This window comes from Sceloporus occidentalis, unplaced genomic scaffold, assembly GCF_023333645.1.
Source record: "Sceloporus occidentalis isolate IW3139 unplaced genomic scaffold, rSceOcc1.0.p SCAF_1, whole genome shotgun sequence".
NCBI lineage: Eukaryota > Metazoa > Chordata > Lepidosauria > Squamata > Phrynosomatidae > Sceloporus > Sceloporus occidentalis.
This window is the reverse complement of record NW_028316981.1, coordinates 209,768,604-209,783,824: the sequence shown is the minus strand read 5'-3', so window position 1 is coordinate 209,783,824 and position 15,221 is coordinate 209,768,604. Positions and strand designations below refer to the sequence as shown.

Here is a 15,221-nt window from a genome sequence, read left to right as displayed (position 1 = left end):
TTCAATCAAAACAGCTCCCATGGCAATCTTCCTCCATCAAATTTGCACAAATGGAAGTAAGGATATTGTGGCTCTGAGAGGGATGAACTGAAGGTTTGACAGTCTGTGGTGGAGGTCCTGTAAGCCTTGTTGTTCTTGTTGTGTGCCTTCCTGTCAGACTTATGACAACCCTCGGGGGATCCTGTCATGGGGTTTTCTTGACAAGGTTTGTTCAGAGGAGGTTTGCCATTGCCTTCCCCTGAGGCTGAGAGAGTGTGATGCACCCAAGGTCACCCAGTGGGTTTCCATGGCTGAGCAGGGATTCGAACCCTGGTCTTCAGATTCCTATGGTGCATCTACCCTTTGGAAATAATGCAGTTTGACCAGGGTGGCCAGACGTCCTCCTTTTCCAAGACACATCCTCCATTTCAGCTTCTTGTCTTCTGTTTTGAGCATGACAAAGAAGCATGAATTTATATTTGTGTCAGTGTTTTTAACTTTTATTTTGTAGTTTCCTACAACATCCTACATTTTGTGGTGCCTTGTCCACCTTGCAGTAAGGACATCTGGTTATGCAGAGTTCTACAGTGTAGACGCAACCTTAGTCCAACTCTGAAACCATGGCACCACACCCTTGTTTGTTTTGTCTAGCCAGTGTGGTATAGTGGTTTCAGCATTCAGCGATGACTTATTGTTGTTGTGTTTTAATGCAAGGTTGCAATCCTGCCATTCTGCCAGTCAAGTGTTGTTGTGTGCCTTCATGTTTTAATACAACATATTTGTAAAAAAGCAAGAAATGTACATTTTACACATAGAACAGAGACCTGGCAGGGGCTCACCTTTGAGGCTAAAATATAGTATCATCTTTTATTTGCAGTATGACTGTAAATAAAGGGTGATAATATATTTTTGCCTCAAAGGCGGTCTCTTTCCTGTGTGTATAATGTACATTTCTTGCTTTTTTAATACGTAGTAATAAAACATATTATATGATGTTGTGCATCATTTTTTGACTTATGGCGACCCTATCATGGGGTTTTCTTGGCAGCCTTCTTCGGGGAGGGTTTGCCATTGCCGCCTTCTGAGGCTGAGAGAGTGTGACATGCGGCTTTCCATGGCCGAGCCGGATTCGAATCCTGGTCTCCTAGTTGAAAACTCAAACCACGAAACCATGGTGGGTCACACAACTTTGAAGCCCAGTATTCAAATCCCTGTATAAAAACCTATTGGGTGGCTTTAAGCAAGTCACACTCTCTCAGCCTCAGAGGATGGCAGTGGCACACCCCTTACTGAGGGAAATTGCCAAGAAACCCCCATAAAGTGATACAAAAAAAATGACACACAACGACAAATCATATATTTTATTTTGGTCTGTGACAGTAATTTCTGTGTGTGAAATGTACATTTCTTGCTTTTTTAATACATTGTGGGGCAGCTTTTTTCTTCCCCTCACACTGAGCTGCGGCCCCTTTAAACGCAACGGTCGCCTCGGAGCTTCTGCGCAGGCGCCACAAAAGGGGCGGGGCGAGGGAAAGAAAGGAAGCAAAGGAGGAAGGAAGGAGGAGGGAGCTTTGTTTTGAAAAAAAGAAAACAAAACATCCTTTTTTCTGCGCCTGCGCGTCGTGACCTGCCTACGTCACCGCGTTGACGTAAAGCAAGCCTCCCCTCCGGAGGTTTCCGCGTAACAGCGCTAAAACAAAGGAAGAGTGCTGCGGGAGGGGGCGGGGGAGTGAAGGGAAAAGAGTGCGGGTGCCTAAGGAGAGAAAGGGGGAAGGAGGCGGGGCCTCGGGCGGCCTCGGCCGCTGCCCATTGGCAGTCTGGGAAGTCCATAGAGGTGACGTCACTGTTTCCCTGCTGGATGAATGGTAGGTGGCGGAGGAAAGGGGCGGGGCCAAGGGAAATCATGGAGAGACGTTGGGAAGAGGGTCTCAGAACGGCGGTGCGGCCGGGCGCTCGTTGATCCCGCGCGGTCGGGCGTTTTTTCCCCCTTCCCTGCGTGATATGGGCGGATGGAGTCGCGCTGATTGTTGTCCCGGAAGCCGTGGTTGGAGGGGCAGGCGGCGGCGGCGGCGGCGTGGAAGCCCCGGGCCTGGCCCTCGAGCCGGGGGAGTCCCTCCTCAGCTCCCCCCAGGTACCGCCTCTGCGAGCAAAGGGGGCTTCCCCCAAGCGTCCCATTGGGAGGGAAGGAGGGGAGTCTCCCTAGGAATTAGCTAATGGGTATTTATGCCCCTCTCTCCAGCCACAAAGGCCCTCCTCCATTTCAGCCTTCTGGTTCAGGAGGAATCCCAAAAGGTCCTCCATTTTGAGCAGGGCTAAGAAGCTCACTTTCAGGGCGACCAGGCGTCCTCCTCATTCCCCAGGGCATGCCCAAGAGGAATCCCAAAAGGGTCCTCCATTTTGAGCAGGGGCTAAGAAGCGCACGTTCAGGGTGACCAAGTTAGACATTAGACTCATTGGAGAAGACAGGAGGGCACATAGTCATGACATTTTGCACCACAGGCCCCTCCTTTTCCATTTGAGGACTCTGGCCCAAGAAGGAAACCTAAAAGGTCCTCCATTTTGAGCAGGGCCAAGAAGCATACATCCAGGGTGACCAGGTTACAGGGTAGACTCATTAGAGAGCATAACAATGGCATTTTGTACCCAGGGTGACCAAAGGTCTTTCTTTTCTGGGACATGCTCTCCATTTGAGCCTTCTCTGTCCAGGAGGAATCCCAAAAGGTCCTCCATTTTGAGCAGGGCTAAGAAGCACATATTCAGTTTGACCAGGTTAGAGATTAGACTCATTAGAGACGACAGTAATGTACACAACAATGACATTTTCACCCAGGGGGACCAGAGGTCCTCCTTTTCCAAGGCATGTCCTCCATTTGAGCCTTCTCTGTCCAGGAGGAATCCCAAAAGGTCCTCCATTTTGAGCAGGGGCTAAGAAGCCCTTCAGGCTTCCAGTCTTAAAAAAAGACATGACACAAAAGGGTCAGGGGACTGAGTCCTGCCTCTCTGCTCCTCTCCCTCCAGGGCCAAAGGGGTGGCACTTAAGATGGAGGGAAGGCCTTCCATCTTCTAGGTCTTTTCTTTGTGTCTCCCACGCAACCTTGTTGTTGTGTGCCTTCAAGTCATTTCGGACGCAACCCTAAGACCAACCTATCACGGGGTTTTCTTGGCACGTTTCTTCAGAGTGAGTTTGCCATTGCCTTCCCCCGAGGTTGAGAGAGTGTGACTTGGCCAAGGTCACCCAATGAGTTTACACAGCCCCTTTATCGTTTGTGTACTGTTCATGAGGATACCATTGGTGGCCAAAAAGACAAACCGATGGGTCCTAGAATTGATCAAGGCTGAAGTCTCCTTGGAGGCACAGATGACTAAACTTTGTCATACTTTGGCCACATCACGAGAAGGCATGAATCATTAGGAAAATGTAGTAGAAAGAGAGGAAGGCCGTGTGTCAGATGGATGGACTCATAGGCCTGAATCTACAGGACCTAAGGAGAGCAGTGAAGGACAGGGAGTCTTGGAGAGCGTCTCATCCATAGGGTTGCCATGAGTCGGGGTCGACTCAAAGGAATTTAATAGCATTTGTTCATACATTTGCAGGGGAAGTAGATTGCCACAAGTCTGCCCCATTTCTTTGTCTGGTTTGTCATGTTTTATGTCCCTTTGGTGTATACAAAATGAGGCACTGAAGAGGCAGGCACATGCTGTTAAAAGCTAAAGGCTTGGCTGCTGGAAAGGTAACTACTCCATCATCCTTGTTTATCATTGAAAATCCTAAATTGGCCCCCTCCCAAAAAAAAAAAAAACCCTATTAAAAATTACATAAAAAGAAGCAAGTAAAGGGTACTGAGAGTAGCCACTTTGTCTATGTTATGTGCCTTCAAATTGTTTATGTCTTATGGTAACCCTAAGGCAAAACCATCATTGTTTTTTGGGGGGTTGAGAGTGTGTGACTCAACCAAGATCACCCTGTGGGTTTTCATGACCAAGCAGAGAATTGAATTCTGACCTCAAGAGTCCAGTGCCCAACCAGAGTTTTTAAACATGAACTATATTATTGAATTACACAAGAATTGTTGTCTTCATTGCTGCTTACAAAGGTGGAGGCAAAGTATTTTCTTTTAAGATCCCGTGTCGAATCTTGTCTACGTTGCAGGATGTCCTTTGTAGAAATATGTAGGATATCTCAGTGAATTTTCTCATTTTTGTCTATTTACTGTGATATCTCCTCATTTTTCTCCATCAGGAATCTTGGCGGTTCTTCTCAAGCGCTTTGTGGATAAGTATGTAAAGAACCTAAATTCAGTGAACCGTCTTTGTGAAGATTGTAATACAACATTTACGTTTGCTAATTTGAACTTCTACCTTTTTAGTAGCAGTTCTAGTTCAGGTGCAAAAACATTTATGTGTTGTTCTTCTGAAATAGGTGGAGTGGACAGAGAGAAAACATTGGAAGGGAGAGGAAAAAGTATTCAGTGAAGAATGAAAAGAAAGGTCGGTGTGACAGGAGTGTAAGGAATTGTATGACAGTGTCTACATGGATTATGGAAAAGCTATACAATTTCTTTAATTGCATACTTACCAGTTTTCCTGAAGACACACTGCATACTGGTATAAAACTTAGATCATTTTTCAAAAGTTAGTCCTCTAGGCTAGGTAGCATTTCATACAGGCTGGGGTCTGGTGTCCTTCATTTTGTAAGGGGGAAAAAAAGCCACAATACTTTATGTGTGTGTTAGGTTTGCCAGCTGAATAGTGGCAGTATGAACTGTGTAGTTCTATAATCTCCACCTCTACATCTACCCAATACCATCTCTATGAACCATTCTTTATATTTTCCAGCATTTGTGACCTATCGTTTCTTTCTCCTACCAGTTCTCAGTACTGTCATACATTACACTTTTTCTACTCAGAAAGCCCTCCTGGGTAGGAAAATACATGTACTGCTTCTATACTATAACACAAGAAGGAGCAGGTGCTTCTTAGTGTTAGGTGCATGAAATTTCCAGCCACTCTCCCCTCTAGTTCTTGCCATGCCAGAACTAACTGTTAGACCTAGGATTCCACAGCAGATTATGGGCCACGGTGAGATACCTGGTGTAATCATTCTTTTTCTGGTTCAGTAAATATCATTCTGCATTTAAACAAATCTCTATACCCAGGAAGGACTTCTAAATAATTTTGGAACGCTAGTGCAGACACTACATGCTAAAACATGTAAGCAAAAATATGTACATATTTGTGAGTAAGGAAGGGTATGTTGAATGCTTAATAAATTTAAACATCTAGAATTTTTTTTAACGGTTATGAAACTGATGTGTTGTATCCTAATGCATCCAGTCTTTTCCCTTTCAAGACACCCTCCCCCTCAGCTACTTTGGGGCTTGAAGTGAGGTTTCTCTTCACTGGTTTGAGCAATGTTCTGTCTTGTTATAAATCCCCACCTCATGACAAAGTCCATGCTGTTCAGAAGAGGCCCCAGCCCTCTAGAGAGGATTTGGGGAGTGGGAGTTGCTGTAGAGGAGAGGAGATAATTGGTTGTAGGAGCGTCTTTCTGCATGCACACCCACTGGATACAGCCCTATGTTGGAAATTGTACCTAACACTTGTAGTGGTTGTATATTTTGTTGTATACAGTGGGCCCTCCACATTCACTGGGGTTAAGGGCGCAGGACTCATATGAAAGTAAAAAAACACAAATAAGACTCTTTTTTTACCTGAGAGAACACCTCTCTAGGAATGTCTAGGTCTTCCAGCACAACTCGGTGGTCACAACTCGGTGGTCAACATCTGCCTGTCATTGACCATAGAATCATGCTGGAGGACCTACAAATGCCTAGAGAACTGTTTTCTTTAGGAATCTCTGGGTCTTTCAGTGTGATTTTATGGTCAACTTCCAGAAGAGTTGCGCTGGAGAACCTAGAAATTCTTGGTGAGAACATATTAATGAAATCTGTGAATAATCAAAGGCGCTAAAGTCAAAGCCGCAAATGTGAAGCAGGCACCATACATCATTTTATTTATTTATTTATTTATGGTATTTATACCCTGCCCTTCAGCCTTAAAGGCTAGCAGAGTGGCTTACAATTATTATTTTTAATTAGATGGTTCCCTGCCCCTCAGGCTTACAATCTAAAAGACACGACACAAAAGGGAGAAGGGAATGGTGATGGGAAAGGGGATGAAGTCTAATGGTTATTCTCTTCTCTCTCTCTCTCTCTCTCTCTCTCTCTCTCTCTGAGGCCTAGTCCAAGGCAGATGGACTGGAGGGAGGGCTCTCTTTCTTCAGGCTAGCCCTGATGGAGCTGGGTCTGCCAGTTCACTCCCTCACAGGCCTACGGATGACAGTTATCATGAAGGGTGGGCTCTCTTTCTTCAGGCTAGCCCTGATGGAGCTGGGCCTGCCTGTTCACTCCCTCTCAGGACACTGCAAGATTATAATACCTTAATATATGATTTTTTAAAAATTCAGAATCAATTTCTCACAGATGGATTTACACCTGTCCTGCTAATTGCCTGTCCTGTATGCTTCATTTATATCCAAGGGGAAGAGGATAGCAGTTTATTTGTATAACAATGCAGTGTATAACATCAAAACAATCAAATATCAGATAATTCTCACCCATATGATATTCCTCAATCAACTTGACATATACAGGAAATAAGGAAGAGAGTACATTATTTAAAGAATGACATATTCTTCCAGTATGCAAGTAATCTGAAACAAGGGCTGTATCTCATAAAAAACTTTTCACTTTCCCACCAATACTGCTGTTTTCATGAGTAGGTAAAATACACAGCAGTCACATCTGGCCCTGTGTATGTGGAGAATGAGTAAAGTTGAGAGTGATGTAATGCTTAATTCTTACTAGGGAGAGAATTTAACTTTGATATAACTCAGACAAGCCCAAGCAGAAATCTAGAACAGCATTATAAATTAGAGAAGTCATGCTGATAATCTAATGTGTCTTGCCAGAAAGATGCTTCCAGTCATCAGGTTTCCTGTTTCCTCATCTCTAAAATTTCTAAGGAACATAGTCAGGGCGATTTTAAATTACTAAGAAGAAAATAAATCTTAATTTACTTTCTGGTGGCATAGTTTGTTCTTGAAGAAACTTTCTTATAATAGTTGCTATAATAATTTAAGCATGTTTATTTACATCTTAATACAATCTTAGGCCTGTTACAGACAGCCAAAATAAAGCTGCTTCGAGTCACAGTGGAGGTATGGTGTTTTAATGATGCATGCGTCCTAAGAGTCCAGAAGCCACACCAAAGCCACGCTCCAGTCCTTAGGGCTGGAGTGTGGCTTTGGTGCGACTTCTGGACTCTTAGGATGCATGCATCATTGAAACACCATATCTACTGTGACTTGAAGCAGCTTTATTTTGGCTGTCTGTAACAGGCCTAAGATTACTGTATAATCCAAACCACCCCACATGTCTTTGAAATATAGAATGATTTAAGGACACTAAACAAGATCCCTTGCAGTGGCCTAAATCCAATTGTTGGTTGTAAATTGTGTAGATCCACTGAATCAATGGAATTTTCATAAGTGTGGATTTACCAGGTTTCTGAATTGGTGGGATTATTGAATTCGGTTCTAAATTCCCAGGATATTCCAAAAGCATGTGTTGGTAATTAACTAGACAGAACAAGATTTCCCCAGAAGATAAAAAGTAAAGGCATAATCCATAAAAATTAAACATGTTTTAATTTTCATTAAACTCCATGTGTGAATAAACTATGGGCCAGGTTCTCTCTTTTTTGACTTTACTGACACTTAAAATTGCTTTACGTGTCTCAACTGTCTGTAGTTCATCCTACAATTACAAATGTTTATTATTAGTTACAGTAATGCATGGCATGTTTATAATACTTTACTTCAAAAGACAAATATTTTCCTGATCCTTTGTGGTTTTATATAAAAAGCTCTATATTTCCAAATGGATTCAGAAATCTGAAAAATGAAAGTTCATCTTTATTAAGATTATTTTAAAAAGACAGTGTTGGTATAATTGAAGTTTAAATCTGATTTAAATCTTACATTGTTTTATTAAAAAAATTACTCCACGTGAAATGTTGATGAAAGCTTTTGTTTCTGTTTAATTGTGTGAATTACTATGCGGAAATAGGATTTTTAGCCCTCTTAGAGTTTTCACACAGTTCAAATAAGTGGCTTGATGATTTTTAAAAGATGTCCGTGTTGCTGCAATTCCTTTCCTAATAGCATTTTAAGGAGGACAACAAATAAAAACAATCTGAGAGAGAACAAGCAACTGAGTCAAATTACTGTTAAACAAATCCCTCAATCCTATCCATAATTGAGATCCTATGTATCATAAAGTATAAATGTTTATTTAATTCTGAGATTACATTTTTTCCTATTTCTGAGATTATACCATAGCACATGCAAAGCATGGGAGGAAATGGTGCTTGCTTACCAAATTTTTAGTTGCTTGTTTAACATAACATCATACCGGCCACTAGCACCAGCTTCGCTTGTATCTGCGATCAATGACCCTTGATTATTGTGTTCGTCTGACATTCCTTCCAACTACCCTTTCCTTCTACCAGTGTGCAAGGAATTCTGGGAGAATGGGGTTGTTGCCACACTACTGAATTAATGCAGTTTGACACCGCTTTAACTGTCATGAGTCCATTCTATGGTATCCTGGGATTCGTAGCTTGTTCTGGTGCCAGAACTCTTTGACAGAAGGCTGCATATCTGACAAAATGGCAAATTCCAGAATTCCATAACATTGAGCCATGGCAGTTAAAGTGGTGGCAAACTGCATCAGTTCTTCAGTGTAGGTGCAGTCTAGATAGTTCTTGAGAGAGACCACCCATTCATATAAGGAAGCACAGATTTTAAAGTTGTAATTTCATAAGTATCCTAAAGCAGGACCTCCTTTTTTTTTCTTACAATGGGATTTCACTTTGGGTAGTGTACCATCAGTGGGGGGTAGTAAAAATTTACCCTTTCACTCCCCGATGGTAGGTCCTTCAGTTGGCAGGAACCAGAACAGGATCTTTTCAGTAGTGGCTCCACAGTTGTAGAATCATCCCCATTCCTGGTAGCTTGGTTTATCTATAAAAGACAGTGGGATTGTTTGTATAAAGCCTTTGTGAAATGGTTTTATGTCAATGTTGTATCTTTTACAATCATATTTTACATTTTTAAGGTCTTGAAACTGTTTTTGTGAGTGAACCATCTCGGATGAATTTCTATGCTGAATAGAAATTATGAGCCCTAGTGGTGCAGTGGTTAAATGCCTGTACTGCAGCCACTCACTCAAAACCATAAGGTTGTGAATTCAATACCAGTGAAAGGGCTCAAGCTTGACTCAGGCTTGCATCCTTCCAAGGTCACTAAAATGAGTACCCAGATTGTTGGGGGCAATTAACTTACAGTTGTAAACCGCTTAGACATTGAACTTTATCGCACCGGGTTCTCGGCCCGGCAAGAAACGGAAACGAGTGGGGGACGGATTTTACCGCACACACCCGTCCCTCGTTCCGTTCCCCCTCTCTTCCCTTCTCATTCCGTTCTGGAGGGAACGCTTTTTGAGAACTGTTCAGAACAGTTCTCAAAAATTTCCCCCTCTGGAACGGATTAAGAACGGAAGAGAGGGGGAACGGAACGAATGAGGGACGGGTGCGTGCGGTAAAATCCGTCCCCCACTCGTTCCGCACTCGTCCCTGCTCCTTCCCTTCCATGCTCAGAACAGAACGGAAGGAGCCAATGCGATAAAGCTCATTGTTAGTTCAGTATGAAGCGGTATATAAATAAAGCTGTTTGTTGTTGTGAATAGTATAGTATAGTACAGCAGAACTTGATAATACCCTGTACAGTACAGATTTCAACTGTGTTAGCTGTTGATATTATGAGTAGTGCTAATGTGCAGCTTGTTGACTGTGAAGGAAAATATGTCAACTGGTTTTTGGTCAATTAAAGATGTCTATGGCCTGTTACAGACTGCCAAAATAAAGCTGCTTCGGTTCTCTTTGGAAGTATGCTATTTAAATGATGCATGGGTCCTAAGAGTCCGGAGGTCACGCCAAAGCCACACTCCATTCCTATGCACTGGAGTGCAGCTTTGGTGCAGTTTCCGGATTCTTAGGATGCAAGCATCATTTAAACAGCATACCTCCAAAGAGACCCGAAGCAGCTTTATTTTGGCAGTCTGTAACAGGCCAATATGTCTAAGCAACTGCAGTTTAGAATAAATAATTCTAGATCAGTTTGTAAGATATAGTTTTTAGAAAATTCCTATCACAATGTCTCTTTGAGGAGTGGTAATTTCTGGTAGAACTGTGATTTTGCAAACTTTAATACAGGTCCCCAAAGATTGCTGAAGAACGTGCACACTATTTAGCTTTCTGAGTGGCTCACAGTTTTAACTAGTTAGCTTTGAAAAATCAACCTTAAAGCAAATCAGGCATGTGGTGGACAAAAAGGTAAAACCAGAGTCTGCAGATACATATTCCACCTTATAGAGGCATATGTTTTAGATGTAGCTGCTAGCTCTTTTATACCCCCATTCAGATCTCCTTTTCCAGTTTCTTCCAAATAGTTTATAATTTTTTAATCAAAATCTTGGATGAAATGGAAATTTGAATGGGGGGGTTTGAAAGTTAACAGAATTCTGTATACAGTTCTCATATGTATATGTGTCTTTTTTTTCCTTTGATCAAATCTAAAGTGGGCTCCCAGAAGTTGTAATGTTAGTACTTCATAGTTGGGTCTCTGTCAAGGGGGTTTATGAAATAAATGAAAAAAGTTGTATTCAAGTTTTTTTCTTGCTCCAGAAATAGGAGGAAGGATAGGTGGTAAAGAAACATGAGAATGTGGTGCTGTTGTTTCTTATCCTGCTCCTGGTATTTTTTTCCCTGCTATATTTGCTGGATTTTGTTTAAAAGTAGAGTTGGGCTTATGCTGTCTCCCATCCAAAAAGTAGGAAATGTGTGATTAAAGTGAAATCAATGATATAAGCATAACAGGCTAGCTAGAGACAAGTTGTTGTAAGATGGATGCTGTGTAATATTTGATGTCATGTATGGCTTATTAACTATTTATTTTCCAGTTGACAAAGCAGGAACTATCTACTTTTTTGTTACAGATTTTCTCTAAGATCTCTTGAATTAAATATTTTAAGGTTAATACAGTATATTTGTAGTATTGGTAATACATATATTCCAAGTAATAAATTTTCAAATGGATTATTTAATACCCAGGAAGTTTGGTTCCTGAAAACTTTAAATAATTTTAAAAACATTTAAAAACATATATTTCTTTTCCACTTCAGCTCTAACTATTTTCTCTACTTGTTTAAGAACAATAACTACATGATAATGTCTGCTTTTTTTCTCAAATAAATTTGCAATAATTATCAGAGCAGGTTGGAAATACCGTACAGTAAACTAAATGTGTTTGTGTAGTAAAAGAGGACATTTTAATGCATTCTTTCAAATGTTCCAGCTCTTTTTCAACAGAATTAAATTGGGGTGCTGAAGTTTTATGCCTAAGTCCCATCCATCAAAGGATGGCATGGTTGATGCTTTGTGTAGATGTTTATAGTGTATTTTGGACCAGATTTTGTATCCTGCATTTTGGTAGCCAGGTGTTTATTAGTGGCTGTCTTCTGAGTGTGTTATTGATGGTTAAATAGGTTTAATTATGGTTTTTCTTCATTAAGATGAAGCGGCTCTTGCTGCTGATCTGCACCCCTATAAGCATGCCTTAGGTAACTAGTTGATTAAAACTGACATGATAAAATGAAATAGTAGAGAAAAAATCAGTTACTTCACTTACAAGTGATTTGAACACAGCTGTTCTAGTTATGTAAGTACATTGACTGTATCTCTTACTATTAAAGAAGCAATAAGGATACAGCTTCCCCAGTTGCAGTTAACTATTGATCGTGTATCATTCCTTTTAAAGGAGTAATAAGGCATATGATGACATCAGTCATTTAGGTGCTGCAAAAGGAAAGTGGCAATATATTTTTGTTCCAGTATGTGATGATTGAAATATTTCTGAATATTAATCCTTAAAGAAAGTTATTGAGGTGGAGTACATACAAAGTTATTGCTAACTCGAGATTAATTTAAATAAGAAATCTGTTCATACTAGTCTTGAGAAATGTGTGGAATGGGTAAAACACAAATGAAAACCACTCTAGAGTATATGTAGCACTGGCTGAAAATTTGCAGTTTAAAAATGAAAATGGTTAAATAGCAAGGTGTATTATTTTTTTGTTTGGAGGGGAGAATCTAATGCCATTGTAAGATGCAACAATAGAAACAACGCATATTTCATGCCCTTGCTGAAATGCAGGAAGCACAGGTAGGGCAATTTTTGATGCTGTGGAATAGGGGAAGATGGTATGAAATTTTCAGTAATTTATAGTAGCTTGGTCTCCCAAGAAGCTCTAGCTTTAAAAAACAAAATTAAGCCAGAACACAACAGTTTTGGCGTACAGTGATTTTTCTCTTTCCAAAAGCCTCTTTTGGCCTTTCTAGGTTATAGCAGTTCAAAACATGTTATTAAGCAGGATGTAAATTGAGGTGGGTTTATTAAAACTTAATGTTAGAAATGTGTCAGAATATGCTAAGCTATAAACCAGAATCTAAGTTCAGAAAAACCTGGTCATTCTTGAAACAGTTGTTGATGGTCTTTTCTTGGGTTTGCCTTTGCTTTCCTCTGAAGCTGAGAGACTGTGGTTTGCCCAAGTTCACCCCTTGTGTTTCCATTGCCACGCAGGGATTCAAACCTTGATCTCCAGAATTCTAGTTCAACACTCAAACCAGAAATAGGAGTCTTCATTGTTCAGTTGCATTTGAAAATTTACCAGATGAAAACTTAACCCTGAATTGGGGGTTTTAATTCAGTATTCACCTCATCGTTTTTGGAATGTGTGCAACTTTGCTCCCAATTCATTTTTGGGCTTTGTCCTTTTTTCACCTCTGCCCAAAACATGTACCTCTGCTACATGTTCAGTCTTCTGCTTGTATCTAGAAAAATTGGAGAACTCAACACTTATACTGTTCTTACTTCTGCTGAGCCTTTTTGAAATAGTTTTTTTAAAAGAAGAAAATTATGGGAAATTATGCTTTATTTATATAGCGCTATAGATTTACACAGCGCTGTACATACAAACATTAAAATAGATAAAGTAAACCTGTCCATGGTGTACAATCTAAGAAATAATAGCATAATACATATAAATAATTTCTGTTTTTCAGAGACTGAATTTGTGGTGGTATTGTGGGAAATTGTTCATTCATTCCCTTCCTTGATATGGAAATACCACTGCAATTCAGATGGAAGAATATTGGAGTTGCTAGTTTCATTTCTTAGAAGCTACTTCAACATGTTAATTTATTCAGAGAAGGTTGCACCTTCTGGACATTAGCATTGTAAATATACAAGAGAAATTTTTAAACAAAAACAAGCTCATCAAAATTTTGCTTTGTTAATTATTAATGCAATTGTTCTGATGAAACCCTATTACTGTATCCACTTTGTTAATAACTATAAAATAATAATAATAAAATAAAAGTTTTATTTATATACCGCAACCTTCCATAGATCAGGGCGGTTTACAACAGTGAAAAATACATAAATCAACAAATCGCGCGCAAACAGTGCATCAAAGAAACAATAAAAACAATAAAAAGGATAAAACCCCAATTAGCCCTTCCTCATGGCCACGGAAGAGGAGGGAGGCCCTAAAAAGATGTTCATGGGGGGAATGCTTGATGAAATAAGAAGGTCTTTAAATCCTTCTTAAATTGGGCCAGGGAGGTAGTCGAGCGGAGCTCAGCGGGCAGCGTATTCCAGAGGGCCGGGGCGGCGATGGAAAACGTCCGCTTAGTGACGGAAGAAAGCCTAGCCCCTGGCACCTTCAGGAGTTGCTGCCCAGATGTTCTGAGGGTGCGGGACGGAATATATGGGGAGAGGCGGTCCTTCAGGTATCCTGGACCCAAGCCATTTAGGGCTTTATAGGTAATTACCAACGCCTTATATTGAGCTCGGAAGCGAATAGGCAGCCAGTGAAGATCTTTTAAAATCGGTGTTATATGGCTGGTCCTGGGAGCACCAGTGACCAGCCGGGCTGCCATATTCTGCACCAATTGTAGCTTCCGAGTTTGGTATAAGGGTTGCCCCATGTAGAGTACATTGCAAAAATCCAATCTTGAGGTTACCAGAGCATGCACGATCGTTTCAAGGTCCCTCTGGGCCAGGTATGGGCGCAGCTGGCGAATCAGCCGAAGCTGATAACATGTGCTCCTGACCGTCGCACTCACCTGAGCAGTCAGGTGAAGCGACGAATCCAGAAGCACCCCCAGACTGCGCACGGAGTCCTTCACAGGGAGCGTGACCCCGTTCAGGACAGGTGGAACCACCACCATTCCTGGACCAGGGGAACCTATCACTAGTACCTCCGTTTTCTCTGGATTCAGCTTGAGTCGGTTTTCCCTCATCCAGCCCATTACTGACTCCAGACAGGCCACAAGAGGAGAGACACCTTCCCCAGTCACTGCATCAGTCGGAGACATAGAGAAAATAATTTGGGTGTCATCAGCGTACTGATAACCCCGCGCCCCATGTCTCCGGATGACCTCTCCCAGCGGTTTCATGTAAATGTTAAATAGCATGGGAGACAGAATGGCCCCTTGAGGGACCCCGGTTTTAAGGGGCCTCTCGTCGGAGCATACGTCTCCCAGCTGCACCATCTGGGACCTCCCAGAGAGGTAGGACCGGAACCACTGGAGCGCAGTGCCCCAGATTCCCACCTCCGCTAGGCGCCCCAGAAGGATACCATGGTCTATGGTATCGAAAGCCGCTGAGATGTCCAAGAGCACCAGCAGGGACACGCTTCCCCTGTCGATACCCAGACGGAGATCATCGACCAAGGCGACCATGGCCGTCTCAACCCCGTAACCCGCCCGGAAGCCAGTTTGAAATGGGTCTAGATAATCCGTTTCATCCAAGACCGTCTGAAGTTGGATTGCAACCGCCCTCTCGATCACCTTCCCCAAAAATGGCAGCAGCGAAACTGGCCGATAATTATTATATACCAGGGGGTCGAGGGAGGGCTTTTTCAGAATAGGTTTTACAATGGCCAATTTGAGTTCTGATGGAAATTGGCCCTCCCTCAAAGATGTATTAATAATCCGGCGTAACAACGAAGTTACCGCCGGTCCCCCCTGGGCCGCTAGCCACGAGGGACAGGGATCGA

General features: G+C 41.9%; 1 protein-coding gene across 6 annotated transcripts in view; it reads left to right on the top strand.

The window, feature by feature from the left end:
• The window catches only part of RNF38 (ring finger protein 38), a 120,908-nt gene that overhangs the window by 82,837 nt on the left and 22,850 nt on the right, over nt 1–15,221 (top strand). The window contains exons 1-2 of one of the 6 annotated variants that reach the window (XM_089488731.1): nt 1,753–1,844; nt 4,400–4,467. The exons of 1 other annotated variant lie outside the window; for it this stretch is intronic. In XM_089488731.1, the coding sequence (XP_089344857.1) occupies nt 4,456–4,467 (12 nt within the window). In that variant the 5' untranslated portion in view covers nt 1,753–1,844; nt 4,400–4,455. Of the gene's footprint in view, nt 1–1,752; nt 1,845–1,942; nt 2,111–4,304; nt 4,468–15,221 lie in introns of those variants that run through there. 4 more of the 6 variants (XM_089488729.1, XM_089488732.1, XM_089488733.1 and 1 more) reach the window with 4 other exon arrangements.